The 20,155-nt window shown below is 54.6% G+C and overlaps 1 protein-coding gene across 4 annotated transcripts in view; it reads right to left on the bottom strand.

Moving 5' to 3' along the window:
• FOXP4 (forkhead box P4) overlaps positions 1-20,155 on the bottom strand; it is a 51,288-nt gene that overhangs the window by 26,728 nt on the left and 4,405 nt on the right. For all 4 annotated transcript variants that reach the window (XM_055406152.2, XM_055406151.2, XM_055406154.2 and 1 more), the window contains exon 2: positions 6,473-6,707. In XM_055406152.2, the coding sequence (XP_055262127.1) occupies positions 6,473-6,691 (219 nt within the window). In that variant the 5' untranslated portion in view covers positions 6,692-6,707. The remainder of the gene's footprint in view (positions 1-6,472; positions 6,708-20,155) is intronic.

Genomic DNA, 20,155 nt, shown 5'->3' with positions numbered 1-20,155 from the left:
GTGGGCAGGCAGGATGGAGGACCCCCAGGAATTAAAACTCTGGTTTAATTCCAATGGTGGTGAAGGGCAGCCAAAATAAACAAAACTGAAACTTTTGTTTGCATCTAGCTAATTTTGGCAAAATTGGGATCTCAACTGTCTGGATAGTTTCAACTGAGAGCTGGCTAGATTTAGAGGAAGGGGCCCTAGAAAGGTGTTTAGGGGGCCAGCCCACCCCAAACTTGAAAAGCCCTCCCAGGAAGGCCCATCACCTGATCACCTGTCCCCCTGAAATATGACTTTTGATTCCTTTATCCATAATTCAGGGAGTATTTATGAAGTCCCGCAGGGCACTCACACTGTCCTAGACACGGGGGACATGGTGTGTTTGCTTTAATGGGCTAACATCCTAATAGAATGAGATGGATGCTCTAGCACAGTGAAGCGAGCTGGGGGATGGTGGCCATGTCGTGCAGGACGGCAGGATGGTCACTTAGGCTGTTAGGCCAGGGAGGACCCCTCCAAGGACTCAGTGAGGATGAGGGGGCTACTCTTTCAGGGAAGGGATATACGACTGGAAGGAGCTGGTACAAGAGCCCAGAAGCAGGCGTAAGGCTGGAGCGTTATGAACCAAAAAGGCCAGTGTGGCCAAGCTTCCGAGGAAGTCTCAGGAATGAGCAGCAGCCAGATCACAGGGATGCTGGTTTTTTATTGCATTCTATATTCAAGGGAAAATTGCTGGAGAATTTTAAGCAAGAACTGATACAATCTCTGAGAGGAGATACCTAACCCACTGCTAGTAAACAGTAGGTACCTAATAAGTATTTGTTGACTGGTATAGGAAACCTCTGTCTACCCCTTGAAATACAGGTCCTCTGGGACCAGAGTGTGGAGAGAAGGGGGACAGGGAGAAGAGTCAGAGGTTAGGGGTCCCAACCACTAAGGGTGCTGACCTGGGGAGATCCAGGCTCTCCACGAGCCAGGCTTTGTCCTCCAGGAAAGAAACATAAAAATGAAATTACGCAGAGAAGGGGGGCATGGGAGGATGGGGGAGAGCAGACCATAAAACCCCCGAAGTGATTCTACACCTTTTTCCCTTGGAAAAAAAAAAAAAAGCTTTTTGGGGAAGGCTGTAAATTTTTTTTACACCAACCTCGTAAAAATGACATCGGCACATTCTCAAATTAGAACCATTAAAATGAAAACCAGCAACGCACAGATACAGGCAGGCCCACGTGGGTGGGAGACACACAGCCCAGTTTCAGGACCCCTTCCCCAACAAGTGTGTTGAGAATGAAACCTCTCCAAGGAAGACAATTAACAAAAGAACCCACCAGGGTCCAGAAGGGCAAGGCCCTCCCTAGAGGCCGGCCCTCCCCTCCATTCTTGCCCCAGAGGTGCAGAATGGGTGCAGCCTCTGGGGCCAAAACCAGCTCCCCAGGAAGGTCCCACAGTGGCATCTGGAAGGAAATGAAGCACTGTGGGCTGAGGGTTGCGGGATGGTGGCGCTTCCCCTCCCAGACATGTCTGAGTAACTGGAGTTCTCTGGAAGCGGGTCTCCTCCCAGGTCTGGGTTCAGGGCCACCGTGAACCCAGCCACTGCCCTCATGCTAGCCACCACGCAAGGGCTCTAAGGGTGGGGTTCGGAGTGGGGGCTGTGTGGGGCATGCAGTTCCCACCCCACCGACTCCCACTGGGGCGCCCGCAGGAGAACACCTAGCTGACCCACTGAGAGGGGGTCCTGGGATGTTCCCACCTGGCTTCAGTCCTTCAACCTTAGAAGAGGAAACACTCACCTTCTTCCCCCTCAATTCTCCCCACCTTCCCCAAACTCCTTATCAGTAAGGACAGGAACTCTGGTATAAGAGGGAGATGAGAGAGGCGGGGGTGGGGGGTGGTGGGAAGTGGGGGGTCTCAGAATTCCACAGCAGAAGGGAAGCCTGGGGGTACAGTGGCCAGGCTCCTTCCCAGTCCTGAGGAAGCAGGGGCCTGGAGACACCCCTCCTCTGCCTTTCTCTCCCCTCTTAGGGAAACTTCCTTTCCTGTCGGACTAGGAGGCAGACACAAAACAGGGGGGCCTTTGGCTTAGTCACCCAGGAGAGGTATGGGAAGGGGAGTTCGGCCCTCTCAGGACCCTGCCTGTCATCTTACTCCCTGGCCCCACCTCCCACCTGCCCCCTGTTCCCAGGCAGGAGGGACACAGGGAGTTTCTAACACTCCCTGCGGCTGGCTGTCGGCAAGTCTGGGACCTCCCTGACGTGAACTTTCTAAGTCTCCCCTCTGAGGAGTGGGCCCTGACTCTCCCTTCGGGGCTCCCAGCACCTCCTGGGAAAGGACTCACTCTACAGAAAGGGAAGGGGAGTCTGGAGGGTGAGGATCTGGGGCGGGAGCGAAGACTTGAAGAAATGGGCCCCAGACCTGCAGATGAGTGGCAACTGCTGACAGCACGTGTTTGGTGTCTGTGCTAATTCACCTCCCAAGACCCCCCCTTTGCCATCCCATCCCCCCGAGGAGCTGGGGCCACGGGAGCCAGATGGGGGAGGGAAAGGAAGATCTCTTCCATTCTTCCTTCCCTAACTCCCTGCCACTGCCCACCCCCATCTCTATGGAGGGGGCTGAGGTAAAAGCCCATTAATGCGCAGAGCCCCCCAACCATTCTGAATCTCCTCACAGGATGTGAGCAGGGTGGGATTTGGCCCCGGTTGCCACAGCAACTGCAGTGGGAGTTCCCAGACGCTAGGCAACCCTCCCGTGACCCTTGCTGACCTGTCACCCCCGCAACCAGAGGACAATAGGAGTGGCGGCTCTGGAGGCCCTGACGCCTTTCAGCCCAGCCGCTCTGCCCGCCGCCCGCACCCCTGCCGCCGCCCGCCTGGCCCAGTCCTCCTGGCCCCAAGTCCAGCAAGCAGCCAGCCTGGTCCCTGAAAGCTCCCCAGGCCCTCCGCCTCACTTCCCTAGAGCTGCCACACACTTCTCCCAGCCCTGGCTGCGCCCCCATCGGAGAGCCCAAAGGATATTTATGGAGACCCCGGGGAAAGCCCAACACACCAGGAACGTTTTCATACAGGTGAAATCAGATTAGGAGAAAATGCAAGGGCAACCTTCAAAGAAAAAATGCCATCCTAGAGGGGAAATATGGGCCAAAGGAGACTTTGGCTTGGTGAAGGAAGGCAGGGGTTGATGGGCAGCTGGCACGCCTGTTGGGTTCAAGGCATCTCTAACAGGATCACTAACCCCAGCGGGCCAGCAGGGTGCTGGGTGCAAAATGAGCTTCCATGCCTGTTTGCTGACTGAATGCACGCTCCAGGGCCCACAGTTCTCCCCCTGCCTCCTTCTCAGGGGAGATTCTCCAGGAGACTGGAGACCAGGTGAAAGCCCCAAGGACAGAGTGGAGGCGGTGTGGCTCTGTCACCCACTGAAAAGGGAGCTGGGAGGAGGGAGCAGGAAGCTGGGGCCTTGGCTGCTGGACCAAGGCAGGGCAGCCAGACCAGACGGGGACCCTCTCTCCAGTCAGACCGGGCCAGGCAGCCCAGCCCTGCCCCCCCACCCCACCCCCTGGCCGCCTCTGTTTAAACAAGCTCTCTCGGCCTGCTGTTGCATGGAAACCGGCGCCGGCTCTTGTTCCAGAGTGACGTGGCTGTCCTCTTCAGCACTGTTTGTTTCAGCCTAAAGTCCTGTCACCAGCCTGACTTCTGACTCGCCCTGTTTATCTCTCTCTCTCCTTTGTCAACTCATTACGCCCCAAAGGCCAAGACTGCATTTCCAGGGCTTGTTTATCCAGAGCAGAGGTGCAGGGACCAACCGACAGATGGACAGACGGACAGAGGAAGAGGAGCCACGGGGGCACAAGGAGGAGGGACCAGGGCGCCGCCCGCAGACCCACTCACAACCTCTGGAGTGGCCACTTAGAGCCGGCGGCCAGCGCTGCTTTTTGTTGGTTTGTTTTAAGAGTGCTTTTAGCCTGAGAGTGGAGAGCTCTCATTCACTCACCAACAGTGGTTTATTTAGCACCTAGTAGGCACCAGGCCTTGCTGCCTCGGGGACTGTGAAGTGTGGTAGGAGCTGAGCCCTGCACGAGGAAACACTAGAAGCCAGGAGAACCGAGATCTACCATTCCCTGGCACCCAGACAAGCCAGTGCTGTCTCTGGCTGCCCCCTTATCTGTGATGTGGGAATAACAACAGCACAAACTTCCCCGAGAAGGTAAGGGGATTAAAGACCCATAGCATCAAACAGAGGCGCGGTTTTTGTTTGTCCTCCCAGGACTTCCTGACTGGGGCTGAGAGGGAGCAGCACTTGCTGGGCCCGGCCCTCTTCCTCCATTCACTCCCCCTACAAAGAGTCAAAGACATTGGTTGGGGGGAGGGGGTAACCAGAAATCGTTACCCTGACGCTCCCCCCGCCCCCGCCCCAAAGCTTCACTCATATATTGGAGGCAGAAGGATGGCCCACAGACTGTTTCCTTTTAATTGACAATTTTGAAATTTTAATTTTGCAGGGTTCTTTTCATAGTTTGGAGCCAAGAAAACCTTTTTTAAGTCTCAAATATTTCCCTTGGCCCTAGGCACTACGCCCGTAGTGAGTGCAAATGGATAAACCAGCCCTCCCTCCGCCTGCCTCCAAATCTCCACCCCAGTTTATTTATGAAACAGATATAGGATTTTCCAGGACTTTGGGATATTCACCAAAACAAACAGGGATAACTGGAACGTGGAATATAGATGGTAACACGCGGCCTGAGTGCAACGCAGAACACAGAAACCTGATCAGTACAGACAGTCCCGGCTCTCCCCACCCCATGCCTCTCCCCGCTTACCCTGCTCACTGGTGCTCACTCTTCTCTTTAAATAGTTTTTTAAAAGAAACTTTCCCCCTAGCCTTCCCTCCATTTTCACAAATTTTCATAGCCCTGTCTGCCTAGAGGTGTGAGAGGAGAAGTTTTTGCCCATACAGAATGGGTGGCCTTGGAGATCTCTGGCCTGGTGTGTTTTGCTATTGTTTTGATAAAGGGTAGGGGGTTCTGCCCTTTGACCTTCTGTCCCCCATAGATGGTACAGACTCTGTGGGTCTCTTCCCCAGGGAACCTGCTTAGGCAAGCTTGGGAGATGCCAGCGAACTCCCAAGGACCATCTCCCTGGAGAAAGGAGACAGGCCTTTTCTGCTCAAGTTTCCAGTGTTTGCAAGAGGAAGGGATTTTTAAAGCCCTCAATTCTGTTCACACCTGTATGGATCAGTCGCTGGGGGGAAGGATTTCACACCCAAACTGCATCTGATCCTAACAGTCCCTGTGCTTCAGATGCCGAGAGGCCAAGGTTCAGGAAGCCCAGGACTGGCCCAGGTGGACTGCCGGGGTGGAGAGGTGGAGATGGAAGCGGGGTTTGTTCACTTCCTGCGTCGGTCCTGGCTGACCAGCCCTAGGGTAGGCCTTCTGACAGTGCTGCCTCCAATCTGACCTCTGGCTTCAAGTGTGGTGGGAAAGGGCCCCCTAGGGGCTATGAAGTGGGAGAAGAAGCCTCAGGGCAAACCTGGGAGAGAGCAAGAGGGTGATATGGGTACACACACCTGTGCACACAGGGCAGGGAGGTACGTGCAGGACCCGACTTTTCTGCATTCCCGACAGAGCCCCCCAGGGGTAATGCCACCAGCAGTGATTTGAGAAGCAAAGTCAAATAAGAGAAGGAGCATCCCAAGGCCAGGGCTGGCTGGGCCGGTTCTCCTGAACTTGTCAAGCATGATTTTCCCTTTTTCCCGGGTGGGGCTGGGAACTGGGGCCCCTGCTCTGTCATAACCCAACCAGGCTCCCCGCCCTAAGGCCTCTTGATCCTCAGAGAGGTTGGTCTTGGACTCCTGAACTCTGCAGTTTAGGGTGGGAATGATGAAGGGGGAGGAGGATAGAGACAGAGGTTCCCAGTACAGGCACTAAGAATGGAGGCCTGCCTCTGCCTGCTCCTCCTGAACTTCTCCTAGGTGCACTGACCCCTGGTGCCTGTGAGCTGACTCACAGCTTGGATCAGGGGCCCGAGGCAGAGGTGCAGGTGGGGAATGTATTACAATACAAACAAAGTAAAGCTACCAGTGTGTGCAGAGCCCCCTAGGCCCAAGAGGACACACCCAGAGCAGGGTCTCCCTCCCCCAACCCTGTTTGTTAACTTAGCCAGAGTGCAGGAGGAGAGCCCAGGTGCCCGCCTGCCCCAAGATGCACCCCCCTCGAGTCTGCTGCCTGGCCATCTGTCTGCCCTTGTGGGCGTTTCTGAGCCTAACCCGGGAGATCTCAGGGCCCCCAGCCACACCACCCTTTCTGGAAGGGCTGCTCTCCCCTGGCCTTAGTGAACACTGGGGGCCCGGGCGGGGGAAGGTCCCTGCTGGCTGGACTTTCTCAAGAAGGTTAAGGTAAGGCAGCTAGGCAGGGAGCAGAGGCCCCCGGGGAGCCGGGATGTGGGAGCAGGGGTCCAGCATCCCTCCCAGGTGGCTGGGGAGGCGTGCCGGCTCCTACCTGTTGTTGCTGGAAGTGCAGGAGCTCCGCGGGGCTCATCTCGCCGTTGCTGTCCGCGCCCACGGCAGAGTCCCTGACTGCACCGCCTGCGGCAGGGCCCGCAGCCCCGCCGCCGCTACTGCTGCCGCCGCCGCCATCGGCCTGCCCGGAGAGGCTGCCCACGCCGTTCTGACCAGAAGGAGCTGACCTGATTGTCTCCGAGGCGGATTCCACCATCATGTCGCTCTAGCGGGACCTGGAGAGGGAGGAGAGAGTAGGGGAGGGGCTGAGGCGCGAAGGCCGGACGGGCAGGGCGGGCCAGCAAGGGGTGCCCCCCAACACCAGTCCCCAAACAACACAACCCCACCGAGTCCTGGGGGGCTTCACCCTCTCAACTTCCTGGAGGCCGACCCTGGGACCCCTTTTGGGGCGCAGACCCTCCTAATATCACCCTCCCCCCGGGCCCAGGCGAGGGCAGCTCCAGACTGTAGCTGAGGCGCCCCCATTGCCCCATATTTCCTCGAGGGGGCGATGCCCCACCCCCAAACCGGTTCAGGCCTCTCCCTCCAGGCTAGTGTGTAAGGCAGAGCCAGGATGGGCAGGGGTCTGCAAGGACGTAAAAGCAGGTGAGGTATTCAATGGGAGCCACCATATTGCTTCCCCTCAACACCTGTGATGGCCATTGTGTTTATTTCCCCCCAGACCCGGAGCACCCCAAGGGCAGGGCCTCCTTTCCTGGCTGCAGCACAAGCAGCTGCTGTCTGCCCAGCACCCACTACTGGATGCCAGTCCCTCAGCTGGACTTGGAGCTGGGCCCCGGGAGGAAGGGGCAGCCAGTGGTCCGACATCCCTGACCTTCCATTCTAAGGCCCTCAGCCCAACACCTGACCGAAAGCTGATTCTCAGTGTTTACTGTCTCCACAGGCACTCAGATCCCTTCTCACAAGAATTGTGGGAGACCGTTCCTTTCGTCCTGATTTTACAGATGGGAAACCGAGGGTCCAGAGCGTCAGGAGAGTTACCCAAGGCCGAGTCAAGGCCCAAATCCTGCCTTCTTCCCCCACGTGCCCAAAACTGCCTCTCAAGCAGTGGCAGAAACATGCTCAGGAGGACAAGAGGGTATGACTGGGATGGTCAAGGCCAGCAAGGAGGGGGCCTGTGGTTCCTCCTGTGTCTCATGGGTGGTGCACTAGCTCAGACACCTGTTACACAGACTGAAGCAGATGGGGGGCTCCAATGGGCAGAGCCGTTCTCAAAGGCTGGGGTCTCCAGCTATCGCCACAGCCCCTGGAGAGGAACACTGATTTCAGCCAACAAGACACAGTTGGTATCCACTACTGATCTTTGACAGGAGTCTTAAACTCCCTAAATCTCAGTTTCTTTGTCTGTAGAAGGAAATTCTCCCAGCCTCAGAGTCCTGTGAGGAGTAAATAAAACAGCACACACAAACCACCTGCAGAGTTAAGGGCCAGCAATGATTGGTCCCTTCTTCACCTGTCCTCTGTTTGTAAGGGTGAAGGCCCTGGGCTCGGAGAGGTCGAAGACTTGGCCCAGATCACACAGTGATCAAGGGGTGGAAGCCAGTCGGTGAACTTTCCTCCCCTTCTTGATTCCCTTTTGGCCTTTGCAGACCCCACAGACACATGGAGTCCCTGACCCAAAAAATGGGTGCTGGTGGGTCTTAATAGACTAACGGCTGGAAGAGACTGATTGCCTTAGTTTCTTCTCCAAGGAGGCAGCTCCCAAATTCTCTTTCACTCTGGAAGAATTCTTTCCTGTCACCCTACTGCCCTACTGAGCCCCTTGCTGTTTTTGTCCCCACTGTCAGCAGAATGGGAAGGACAGTGAGGGCATGGGGGAAACTGGGGGGACAGAGCACTGCTGCGGGCCCATGGGGAGACCACCAGTCCACATGTGCCACATCACACTTGCTCTTGTGATGGCCTGTGCGGCCTCCTGGGTGACCCTGCGCTGCTGGAGTGTCCCTTTTTCTCTGTGTGTTCCCAAAGGCTTTTTACAACCCCCCCCCCCGCCGCCCCCAGCTGTGGCTCCCAATCCTGAGTTCTGAGAGGAGTTGGGCCGGGGGCAAGGGCAAGGTTGGGGGTGATGGTTTGGAAGAGATTGAGCACTCGGTCTCAGGCCTTAATGGCCGTGTCAGCCCGGGGGCCAGTGGCTGCCAAATGATGGATGGCATGGACACCATCCTCCACCCACCAGAGCACAGGACTCCAGCCCCCTCCCCACAACCACCCACTCCAATCCCCGCCAGCAGCCTACAGAGCACCTTCCTGCACTCAGGCCTGGGCCCCCCTCCGCTACCCGAGGGGGAGGGGGAGACAGCAAAGCCGCTCTGCTCTCCCTCAGCCTGACCCTGGCCCTGATTCCAAGTCTAGCTGCCCTGAGATCTGAGAACTCCTGGGCCCCTGGGGACAAAGACCAGAGCCTCAGGGGTGTGTGTGTGTGTGTGTGTGTGTGTGTGTGTGTGTGTGTGTGCGCGCGCGCGCGCGCACGGGAGAAAGGAGAGAGAATCCAGCAGTTTCTTCCTTGGGGTAAGAGAGACTGCCCCCCTTCCCCCCCACACACACCATAAAGTTGATCAGACAGCAAGTTTGAAGAAAGGGAGAAAAAAGGAAGGAGGATGCAAACAGAAGTGTCCTTTTCTTTTTTTTTTTTTATTGGGGGGGATATAGAGCGACACCCAGTGAACAGCATAATTGCTGCAATGTGGCGTGTAATAATAGCTATTCAAGGGCCGATCATTCATATTAAACAGGGTGAAGCAAGCCTCTCATTTGCATGCTTAAGATTATATGCATTTGAAAAGTCATTTCCGCAGGGTGTATGAATGGCATTAATTCCCACGTGGCGTGCTGCTCTGTCTCCTCCCCGGGGCCTTCAACTCCTTCCAGGCTCCTGCCCGCCCACCAGCATGCACCCAAACCTGCAGGTGGGTGCTCCCAGGAATCTCCACACCCTCACCTCTGCCCTGAGACACCTGCCCTCCCGAGGGGAAGCACATGGGCAGAGGGCAGCCTCATGCCTCGTGCTCCTCTCTCTGCTGGATGATGTAACAGCACTGGGGTGTTCCCAGCACTGTGGGTGAGCAGGTTCTGGGTGCCTGGGGCCCAGCCAGGTAGGGGTGGGGTGGTTGGGGTGGGGTGCTGGAGGCAGGCCTTGATATCAGTGCCTGGTTTCCAGAAGGATAGGGGAGAAAGCCAGTGTCCATCGGAACCTGGACTCTGGCTGGAGGAGACAGGGGCCTGAGTGTCAGGGCGCCTGAGCTCAGTCACAAGCGGCTGTGAATCCTTTCCCTTCCTCCTCCGGTTTCCCTTTCTCTGCGTGGCGAGGTGGTCGTGAAGGTCTCTTTGGACTTGGAAGCTCCAGGAGTAAAACTCCCCAATCAGTGTGTGGATAAGAAACCACCAAGTTCTAGTGGCAGCCTAGAGACACGGAGGGTCCACTTGAATCACAGCCGTCCCTTTCCCAAAGGGACATGCAGGCCTCAAAATTCCCAGCGGAGACCTGGGCTGCCTACTGTGGTACTGACGGGGCACCTCCAAGAGCCCCCTCCTCCGTTCACTCCCACCCCTCTGCCTCTCTCCACACACTGCCCCCCTGCCAAGCCAGCTCCAGCCCTGGGCACCCCTGTCCTCAGCAAAGAGCTGACTGACCACCTGCAGGAGCCAAGAGGCACTCTGGGAAGGAGACCATCGGCTTTCAAGGGCCAGCTGGGTGACCGTGGGCCAGTCACTGGTTGCTTTTTCTTCCTTCAAAAGGACACATAAGGAGAGGGAACAAGAAGATCTTTCTAGGATTCCCTAAAATTGATTCTCGCTCATGGCCAACCCAGCCTTCCCTGAACCCTCCCCTGCCGCAAGCTGGGGGCAGCGGGGAGTCATCCCCTGTGCTCCAGGATTTCTCTGTGGGATGCTGGTCCTACCCTTGGGCAGGTCCTGGTTTCTGGTCTCTCAGGGCTCCCCTGGGGCGCCAGGGCACCTGAGAGCCTCTGGCCAGTCAAGGAAGGAAGGAAGGAAGCAGGGTCAAAGCCGCAACCGCCTCTTCCGCTCTGGGTGCGTCTGCGGGGCCGCCGGGGGCTCTCCCACCTCACCCGAGGCTCCTGGCCCTTCGAAGGACGCGGGCTCGCAGCACGGACCCGCTTGGAACGCGCCGGGTCCGCCTCTGTCCCCTCCCTGGCCGGAAGTGACGAGTTCCACCAACCTTGGGGCCAAAGGGAGGACCCAAGGGTTAGGGTGCTTTCTGGGGGGGAGGGGAAAAGGAACAGGGAGCCCCACACGCGGAGAAACCTTTTGTGCCTTTTCCGCGGGCCCATATGGTGTACGGAGTATTAATTACCGTAGCATTTTAATTAACAATCGCTTAATCTGAGTGATTGCCACGACACCCTATGCCTCGCCGCGAACCCGCGCCGCCCGCCCTGCCAACTCATCAATTAATTTTTATTGACGTTTTCTTCCCCAAACAGGCACAATACCAGGGTTTTCCAATTAACACCTCCGCGATCTCTAATTAGTGCAATTAACAGACTGATGGATGCCCGGAGTTTACCCGCAAGGGAGGGAGGGAACGAGGGAAGGGGCGGGGCAGCCCCCAGCGCGCTCTCGCTAGGGGCCGCGCGTCCGGCAGGGCGCACACGTGCATGCGCGCGGCCGGAGAAGGGGCGCACCCCGCCAGCTCTCAGGGGGAGCCCGGCTAGTGGGGGCGTGACCACAGGTAACCTGTCCTCAGAGCAGTGGTGGTGATTTGAGTTGAAATAGCAGACACCGGATTCCAGCCCTTGGGAGACCTAGAATCTTGTCAGGGGGGCAATTCAAAGCCTGAGAGTAGAAGTTGCCAAGCTGGCTTCTAGTCCTACCTCTGTCACCAATTTGCAGTTTAACTTGGGGCAAGTTCTTCCCTTTTCTTCTCTGTAGGATGATGGGGGAAATTAGACTAGATGTAGCTATCTGTTTACAATGTATATACCCCTATCAACTTCCAAGAAAGACTGGGAAGCACACTGCAATAAAAGACATACAAAGCTACTTAAAATATAATACCATGGGGTAGTACAAGGGAGAATAAATGGGCCAAGACCTTAAGCCAGAGAATCTCAAACTTCAGTGCCTCAGAATCGCCTTGGGGACTTGTTAAAATACAGATTACTGGGCCCCGGGTCTCAAGCTTCGGATTTTAAGCCTGGAGTGCCCTGAGAATTCCTAGGTGATGCTGATTCGGCCTGTCCAAGGCAACAGCAGGGCTCCAGCGACAAGCACTGGCTTCAGTTATGAGCTTCCTGGTGGCCAAAATGAAATGATCTACCTCCAAGACCACTCGTTCATTCAACGTGGATTTTGTGCCCAGTTAAGCCAAGCACTGAGGACCTATCTACAGGATACTAAAACTCGGTCCTGGCCCCCAACTGGCTTACAAAACTCAAACAAGACAGCATAGGTGTCGTGGGTGTTTTGCGGGCAACTGATAATAACGGAGGTACAATTTCACCTCCCTCTTTTCCTGGGTAAATTTGGCATTTGTCTTTTTGAAAGTTTGGCCAGTAGTGTGAAGTTTTGGCCACAGAGTCATTCTCCTCTTCCTTCCGATGCTGCCCAGGAGAATATTTCACCAGCAACGACCCTTCATCCATTCACTGGTTCAACAAATATTTAAGCACCTACCCACGTGCCAGGCTGTGTGTGTGCAGACCTGAGTGGGCCTTGCACTCCAGGAGCTATGTCCCCATGAGGTGAGGCAGACGATAAATAAGGACACAGGTAGATAAGCTCAAATAAAATAAATTCTATAAATATGAGTACAGGGAACAAATAAAAGACTCAATGTATATGGAGGGGCAAAGAAGGCTTCTTTTTAAGAACTGGCATCTATACTTAGAAATGAAGAACAGGCAAAGGGTCACTGAACGCAAGGGAACAGCATCTGCAAAGCCCTGATTTTACAGGAGCAGTCACTGGTCTCTGAAGGCTTCCTTCACAGCAGAGAGTCTTTGAAATGGATACATTTCTGGATTATATAAAAAGACATCGGACGTCCCTGGTGGTCCAGTGGTTCAGACTTTACCTTCCAAAGCAGGGGGAGTGGGTTCAATCCTTGGTTGGGGGACTAAGATGCCACATGCCTTGTGGCCAAAAAAACAAAACGTGAAACAGAAGCAATGTTCCAATAAATTCAATAAAAGACTGTAAAAATAGTCCATATGGGGGGGGGACTTTCAAAGATAGGTTCTCGTAAGGTGTAATTTAGAGGAAAAAAAAAAAAAAGCCACACACAGCAGGTACCACAAGGAACAGAGCATGGGGCTGCCTTTTATTTCCTTCCTTCTCTTTCTTTTCCTCCTCCTCCGCTACCTGTCCTGCTATCAGATCTCACTTGTGTCAAGGGATGTAAAGCAGAGGGCTCTTCAGAACAATGAGCACTGGCATTTCAAGCACCTGAAGGATACTTCCCAATCTGTCATCCCAAGGCCAGGGGATCCCCTTGCCCATCCAGCTCAGGCCCCAAAGGCCCACTGGCTCCGGGCCACCAGGTGAGAGGAGGGCTCCAGGAGGAGCCCTGGGGGCCTGGGCCTTTCCTCCCAGCCCCTCACTGGACATCTACCTGCTGACCCTGCTCTGGTCTCTTATTAGCTCTGTAATTAGAACATGAGCACTGAGGTCACCATCTGAGTCTTGGTTTATTTATTTGTCACATGAAGCTAATACAGTAACCCTTCCTTACAGGGCTGCTGTGGTATCGCTGCCTGAAGGTGTGCAGAGAAGGCTACTCACTACTGTCGTGGGGACCCAGCAAGACCAGACACCATCCCCTCATCCCGGCCCCACCCATTCCAGGCTCATCCATTTTCACTCTCTTCAGCACTTGAGGAAAATGAGACAGAACCCAAGGGTTAGAATGTCTCTGTAGCTCCCAATCATGTCACCAAAGCAAGACAGGGTGATGCAAGACCCATGACTGCTTGTCGCTCTGATCAGCCTGGGCAGTGTCTCTCCCCAGGCAGAGGGGGCAATCAGAGCTCCAGAAAAAAGTTCAGTCCCTCTCCAGGGCCCTCCTTGGACTGTGGGACACTCTTGTGTGGGTCAGAGTCTGGCGCCCTGGGCTCCCTGCTAAGATTCTCACTTCAGCCTTAAAGTCTCCCTGAACAACACACTGGGAACTATCTGGTGTCCAACTTCAGGGATCATTCGAGGCCTCTTCTTAGCACAAAACTTCCAAGCCCAAGCAGCCAGTGCACATGCCAGGATAAGGATGTGCCTCTTAAAAGCCTGCAGCCACCTCTGATTTGGAAGGTGAGCCGCCATCCTGGGGTTCTCTGTTTTAGGTTCTCCTCCAAGTTTCAAATAACTTTATCTTCTAATCATAAAAGTAGGACATCTTGGTAGAAACATGTGAAGAGGAAATAAATGAATAGTACCTCTAAGTCTACCAGCTGGAGAGCTAGACTTTGGGGCCCCACTCCTTTCGGTCTTATCCATTTTCATTCTCTTTGGGCATATAAACTTCTAAAACATGAGCTTAGGTTCATAATCTGTACATGGTTTGAATTTTTGCTTTTCCACTAACCAGTTACTATCATAACCATTTCCACGTGATATCAAATATTTTAATCAGCAGTCTTTAGTGGACAAAGTTGTTTGAATGACGCTGGGCACAGAGGGTACTGGCATTTGGGCACACAGAAGTGAATAAAACACACCCCTTGCTGGGGGGAGGAGGGTTATAGTTTGGTGGAGAAAGAGAGACAGGCAAACACAAGCATTAAAAAATATCCATACCTATGCTCTGTGTGCTAAGTAGCTTCAGTTGTGTCCAACTCTTTGCAACCCTATAGACTGTAGCCTGCCAGGCTCTACTGTCTGTCCATGGGATTCTCCAGACAAGAATACTGCAGTTGGTAGCCATGCCCTCCTCCAAGGAATCTTCCTGACCCAGGGATCGAACTCGTGTCTCTTACATCTCCTGTATGGGCAGGTGGGTTCTTCACCACTAGTGCCACCTGGGAAGCCCCCACCTGGGCTCTACCTTGGATAAATTTAATTGGATTCTCTGGGGAGTCAGATCGAGGCATGGATAATTTTTAAAGTATTCTTCATTTCAAGTACAGCCAGGGTTGAGAACCGACGACACACCACACAACTTTACCAGTGTTATACTCAGTAGATACTGGAGCAGGGGGCTGGCTATGGATGCCGAGAGGGAGTAGGAAGCTCTGGGAAGGTTTTCTGTAGGAGGTGACTTCTGAGCTGAGTCTTCGGTAAGTGAAGCCTGGGCACACAATTTGTGAATATATTTTAGTAACATGACTCGACGGACATGAGTTTAAGTGAGCTCCGGGAGTTGGTGATGGACAGGGAGGCCTGGCGTGCTGTGATTCATGGGGTCGCAAAGAGTTGGATACGACTGAGCGACTGAACTGAACTGAACTGAACAACTATTCCACTTACAGAGTCCTTGAAAGTTCTTTCCCATATCCTGTCACACACAACCTGGCACTCACTATGACAGATGAAGGAATCACACTTGAGGAAGTTCAGTGATGTTTCAAGGTTTCTTGGCTGCTAGGAGGTTGAGCCAAACTGAAACCCTACAGCTCTTCTGACTCCCAAACCAGAGCTCTTCCCTGCAATTCTGTCTCAAGGTGGTAAAGCCCGGAGGGCGGTCACTGGAACTTCCCAGAAATCCGAACCTTTCCTCGGCACCATCACCATGCCCCAACCCCAGCGCACTTTTCACTGGCTCCGGCCCCAAAATGCTTCCACCAGGCCCTAGCAAGGTGGCCTCCCTCAACACTTCTTCCGAGTACCATGACCAAGAGAAAGAATTAACAGTAAGAAAAAGAAAAAGAACCAAAGAACCCACTCCATCTCATTAAGAAAGTAAACATAAGAGCCATCTAAGTGTCTAATTAAGCTTCTAATTAGTCCCTGCTTGTTACTAATGCAAATTAGATTACTCCGCTTAACTACAGCATGTCCACAACACCCTTGTTAATTGCGGCCTTTTGAAATTAAATTACTCCCTAATTAGCATATCAAAGCCATTGATTCGGAGCTGGGAAAGATGAGGGCAAGAGGAGCCGAATGCCAAGTTTGGTTAATCAGAGATGGCTAATTAAATAGTGCCGTCTTTCGTGGGGGGCCTGCTGGTTAAGGGGTGGGGTACTTACCCAGGGCCTGAGAGGCCATCTGGAGCCTGGTTCTGGTAGTGCCCTTGGCACCAGGGGGCTCCCGTGGGTACAGGAAGGGCTCCTGCCAGTCTGGGACAGACCAGTGGTCTGGCCTTCTCTGGGCCCTGGCCCCTCTCTTTGCCTCCCCTGATGATATCTAGCAGTGGCATTTATAGGAATCTTGGGCACCAACTCAGAGGCATCCAAAAACCACATCCATATTCAAATGTGCAGATACAGCACCCTTCCACATCTTTCTCCCTGTTCCAAGATGCCTTCTGGAAAGGTTACTGCTGCCCAGTGCTCCTGTAGTCACCTGTGGTTCCTTTCTTGGAAGAAAGTCTCCTCTCCCCCAACAAAAAGTACATTAAGTTTCTGTTGGGGATGGCAGGTAAGAGGGTGATGGCTTTCATAGAGGGGTTCACCTGGGAACGGATGGGCTAACTTCAGCTTAGAACAGACCCTTCAAGACATAAGACCCTAAAATTCCCTCCGTGGTAGAAAGAAGGGGGGAAAAATTCATCTACCACCATCAGTTCTTGAGCAGCTGTACAAGAATTAGATGTGGGTCAGGGTGTCCTTAAAGGTCTTCTCTGAGCTTGTACAGACCTTGCAAACCCTCTCAGACACCTGCCCTGCCTAGTTCTTCCTAGAATACTTAAGTGAAAGTGAAGTCGCTCAGTCGTGTCCGACTCTTTGCGACCCCATGGACTGTATGTAGCCTACCAGGTTCCTCCGTCCAAGGGATTTTCCAGGCAAGAATACTGGAGTGGGCTGCCACTTCAGCAAAATCTCCATGACAAAGTTGCTAACAGAAATGCCCTGGGGTCAGTCCCCAAGGGGGCCAAGTGGGACTCGGAGGGTACTCAACCGGAGGGTACTCAACCGCAGCCTATCTTTACCCCACAGAAATGCAGGCTCCATATTTGATAGTGTTTGGGTTTTTCAAAAGAAGCCAAGCAGGGATATTTGTGTGAAACTTACCACTGTAATAAACTTTGTGAGAGCCAACAAAAGGGTGAAGTTAGTCCATCTGTGATCTCAGTTCTATGGCCAGCATTCTAGAGGGGCAAGTTCCAGTCAGCTGTGTGACCCTGGACAAGTTAATCACTTCTCTGGGCCAGGGGACCTCACTTGTTAAACAAGAACAAGGAGAGGAGGTATGTGAAATGGCAAATCACAGTTCCTCAGTCAGGGTCTGGTGACCACCTCGTTCCACTCTGTACCTGCCATAACCTCTTCCCAGACTTGGGATGTCTTCTAGAACCTTCCTCCTCCATCTTCCATGCAGAAGGCAGAGTCTGACCTTCTAGGTGTCTTTGGCAGGAGGTACACACCTGTGCCCCCTTCTGTACATTTAACAGATCAGCCCTGGTGGGGGCAACAGATCTTAAATGCCTCATCTAAAAAGGACAGAACTTTTCCAAGAATAAAATCTTGGTGACTGACGGTCCCTAGCCTGGTCCATCAATGTCTCCTCCGCCAACCAGGATGTGTATCTGTGTGTATACGATTCTGTCCCCAGATCTTCCTACCCCGGTCCTCCTCTTCAAGTTTCTCACCAGCAGACCTCAAAGCACATAGAATCAAGGTCATGCCAAATTTCCAAAGGGTTTGGTTTTGCTGATGAATGCAGGGATCAAAAGGAGCCCAGGGGAGAGGAAGACTGCCCCCCTCACCCACCAACTCAGAAGGGTGAATCTCAGGTAGTGTCCTGTCCATGGGTAACCATCCAAGCCAAACTGGGCTAGAGGGCCCATAGCAGTGGTTTTATTTTAAAAAATAAATTTCAAAGTAGGAAAAGAGAAAGAGGGAAAGGGTGAGGCTGTCCTGGTGTGAGGGGGAGGGCAGAACGGCAGCACACAAGGGCCAGGCTGCAGCCCGCCTCGCTGAGCTCTCTCTCCCAAGGAGATTCAATTAATTGATAACAAGAGGCATCAAATTAATTTCTGGAGGATGTGAGATTCTGATGAAGGGAAATCTTCGTAGATGGGGATCGGGAGGGAGGGCTCCGCTGCCTAATTGGGGAGGAGGAGACTTGCCTGGGCCGCAGGGTCGCGGCCCCGCGCTCCACAGCGCCCCTGTCGGGCAGGACCCGCGGAGGCGGTGGGACAAAGGGGACCTGTCTCCTCTCTCACCCAACTCCCAATCCCCCCAATCCACAGCTGCGGGAAAGTGGGGAGCAGGGAGAGGGGAGTGTGGGTGCTCCCTCCCCAGCGGTGCAGCCAGGAAAGCCGGGGCTCAGAGAGGGAGCATCATGGTCCATGGTCAAGGTTGCAGAGGGAATGAGAAAGCGGGTAATGGTGCGCTTACGGGAGCCCTTCACCGGGGAGTCTCAGACCCGCGCAACCCAGACCGGCCCCAAGCTCAAGGAGGTCAGCACAAGGCGTGGGAGACCCTCCCTGTAGCTGAAAGACTTGAGGCCACCTGGCCCCTCTTCCAGAGTTCCCTGGACCTCTCCAAAGCCCCCAGCATCTTTTCGGAGAGGGCCGAGACACGGCGCGCACATCCCAGCGCTCAGGTCTCAGAGGTCGAGGAGCTGCCGGCACCTCGCACTGATGCGCTCACGAAGGCTCCGGGAAACACCGGCCGGGCGATCAATCCTCAACGAGTGCGCTCAGCCAGGAGGCGAGGACCCGGAGCTCGGCCTCTCCCGGAGGCTTCTGAAGGGAAAGATTCCCCCAAGTGGACCGACTACGCACCCTCAACATTCGACCTTCGCAAGTGCCTGCGACGCTGACCCGACCTGGAGACGACCCGAACTGGAGATGCGGAAGCCTGGAGAAGCACGGCGCCCAAGCAAGAGCGGCAGCCGCCCCTCCCTCGGTCTGCTGTAAATCCCGAGTCCCCATCCCTCCCCCAAATGCTCCCCAGCAGCGCGCCCTTTTCTTTCAAGGTGCCATACACTCCGCCCAAAGAACCCTCTGAAGGAGAAAGAGGAGGAAGTATATGCTACCCTCTTTTGGACCAACTTCCTTCGGCCTGGGTCTCCTGGAAGCCTGAGCTCCAGAGCTGGGAAACCGAATCTGATGGAGTCTGCCCGCTGGCCGCGACTGAACAACAGGAGCCCCTTCACCAGCCCACTGGGCCAGTTTCCCTCCACAAGGCTCAGCCCTCTTGCAGGCTCAGCCGCTAGGACCTGGCATCCTGTCCTGGCTGAGGAGTATGGGAACCAGAGCCTGCTCCCCACCACCAACACCTGTGGGAAAGATCCTCACTGGGGGACTTGCTCCATTTCTGATTTTCCAAGTTGCAAGTGAGTCACCTCTTCTAAAACCTCTTTGCGGCGAGACTACGGCAGCTCAGCGGTGGAAGGCCACCGCACAACAGCGATGGCTCCACAAGGTTTGTGGAGTCCTGGTCTCCAATCCCCGACCCAACCTTCCCTCCAGTCACCATCATCTGTCTCTCCTTCGCTGCCCGAGGAAGTTCTGGGTAACTTCCACCTGCTGACCCTGCCTATCCTGAACAAACGTGGGGGGTCACTAGTCTACACACCCTACTCTGTACCCGGCTGAGAAAAACCCACCATCTCACCTTCACTCCTCATCTGCACTTGTGGCCCAGGTCAGGTATGGTCAGAAACTCCCAGTCGGAGAGAAAAAAACCCTTTCCCCACACCCTGCACCACCAATGACCCCACCCAGCTTCTGGTCCCAGCTTGGGAGGCTCCAGCTGGGCAGAGGATGGGGCCTGGGGAGGCAGGCAGAGCTGCTGGGCCTGGGGGAACAGGCTGCAGGGGACAAGGATCAAAGGAAGGAAGACCACCAGCCTGGCCGAGGCCAGAATGGCTTAGTCCTTGAGGCACTAGCAGCTTGGACGCTATAGCCCAGCACACTGTGGCCTTGTCCAAACGGGTATCTTTTGTGCTGGGAGCCCTTGGTTTCTAGCTCAGGCAGGCATGCTCTGAGTCCAGGCTGCTCCAGGGCCCACCCGAATGCTACTTCACAAGCCAACTGTATCTGCAAGCCTGGGGGGGGGGGTGTGCGCGGGAGGGTGTTGGAATAGAGGGTTCCTCCTGTGCCCCCCAACAGGGCAGCACTGGCCATGGGTGAAGGGATGCATTTCCATAGAATTCAGGAAGAAAACACTGAAAAAGACACTGACTTCACCCTCAAGGGAAGGAGCTTTTTGCTTCTCCAAGGTGATCCATCCAGAGGTGAGTCCCAGATTGATTTGAGACTGCCAGCCAAATCTGTCTTCCATAAGACTGTGTGAGCCAGGGTTCCAAACCATAGGAGACTCGCTTTCTTTGGAGAAAGATGGTACCATTTTCCCTCCTCTGTGTTCTAGGGTATTATCCTTCCCACTTTTGTGCCCACGAGCATCTTAGGATGCTGCGGGGAGGCGGACCTTCCAGGGTCTTGTGCAGCTGAGAGATCCCAAGTCCTGAGCCCAGATCCTCCCTTAAAAGGAAGACAGGAAGGGGAAATCCAGCCTTCTCATTGGAGGGCTGAGGGGAACCCAGGCCCGAGCCCATAAAAGAGAGAGGGGAAGTGGCAGGCCCTCCCATCCCCTCCATTCTC

This window comes from Moschus berezovskii, chromosome 23, assembly GCF_049115385.1.
Source record: "Moschus berezovskii isolate FMDL1 chromosome 23, NW_MosBer_1.0, whole genome shotgun sequence".
Taxonomy (NCBI): domain Eukaryota; kingdom Metazoa; phylum Chordata; class Mammalia; order Artiodactyla; family Moschidae; genus Moschus; species Moschus berezovskii.
This window is presented reverse-complemented; position numbering and strand designations above follow the sequence as displayed.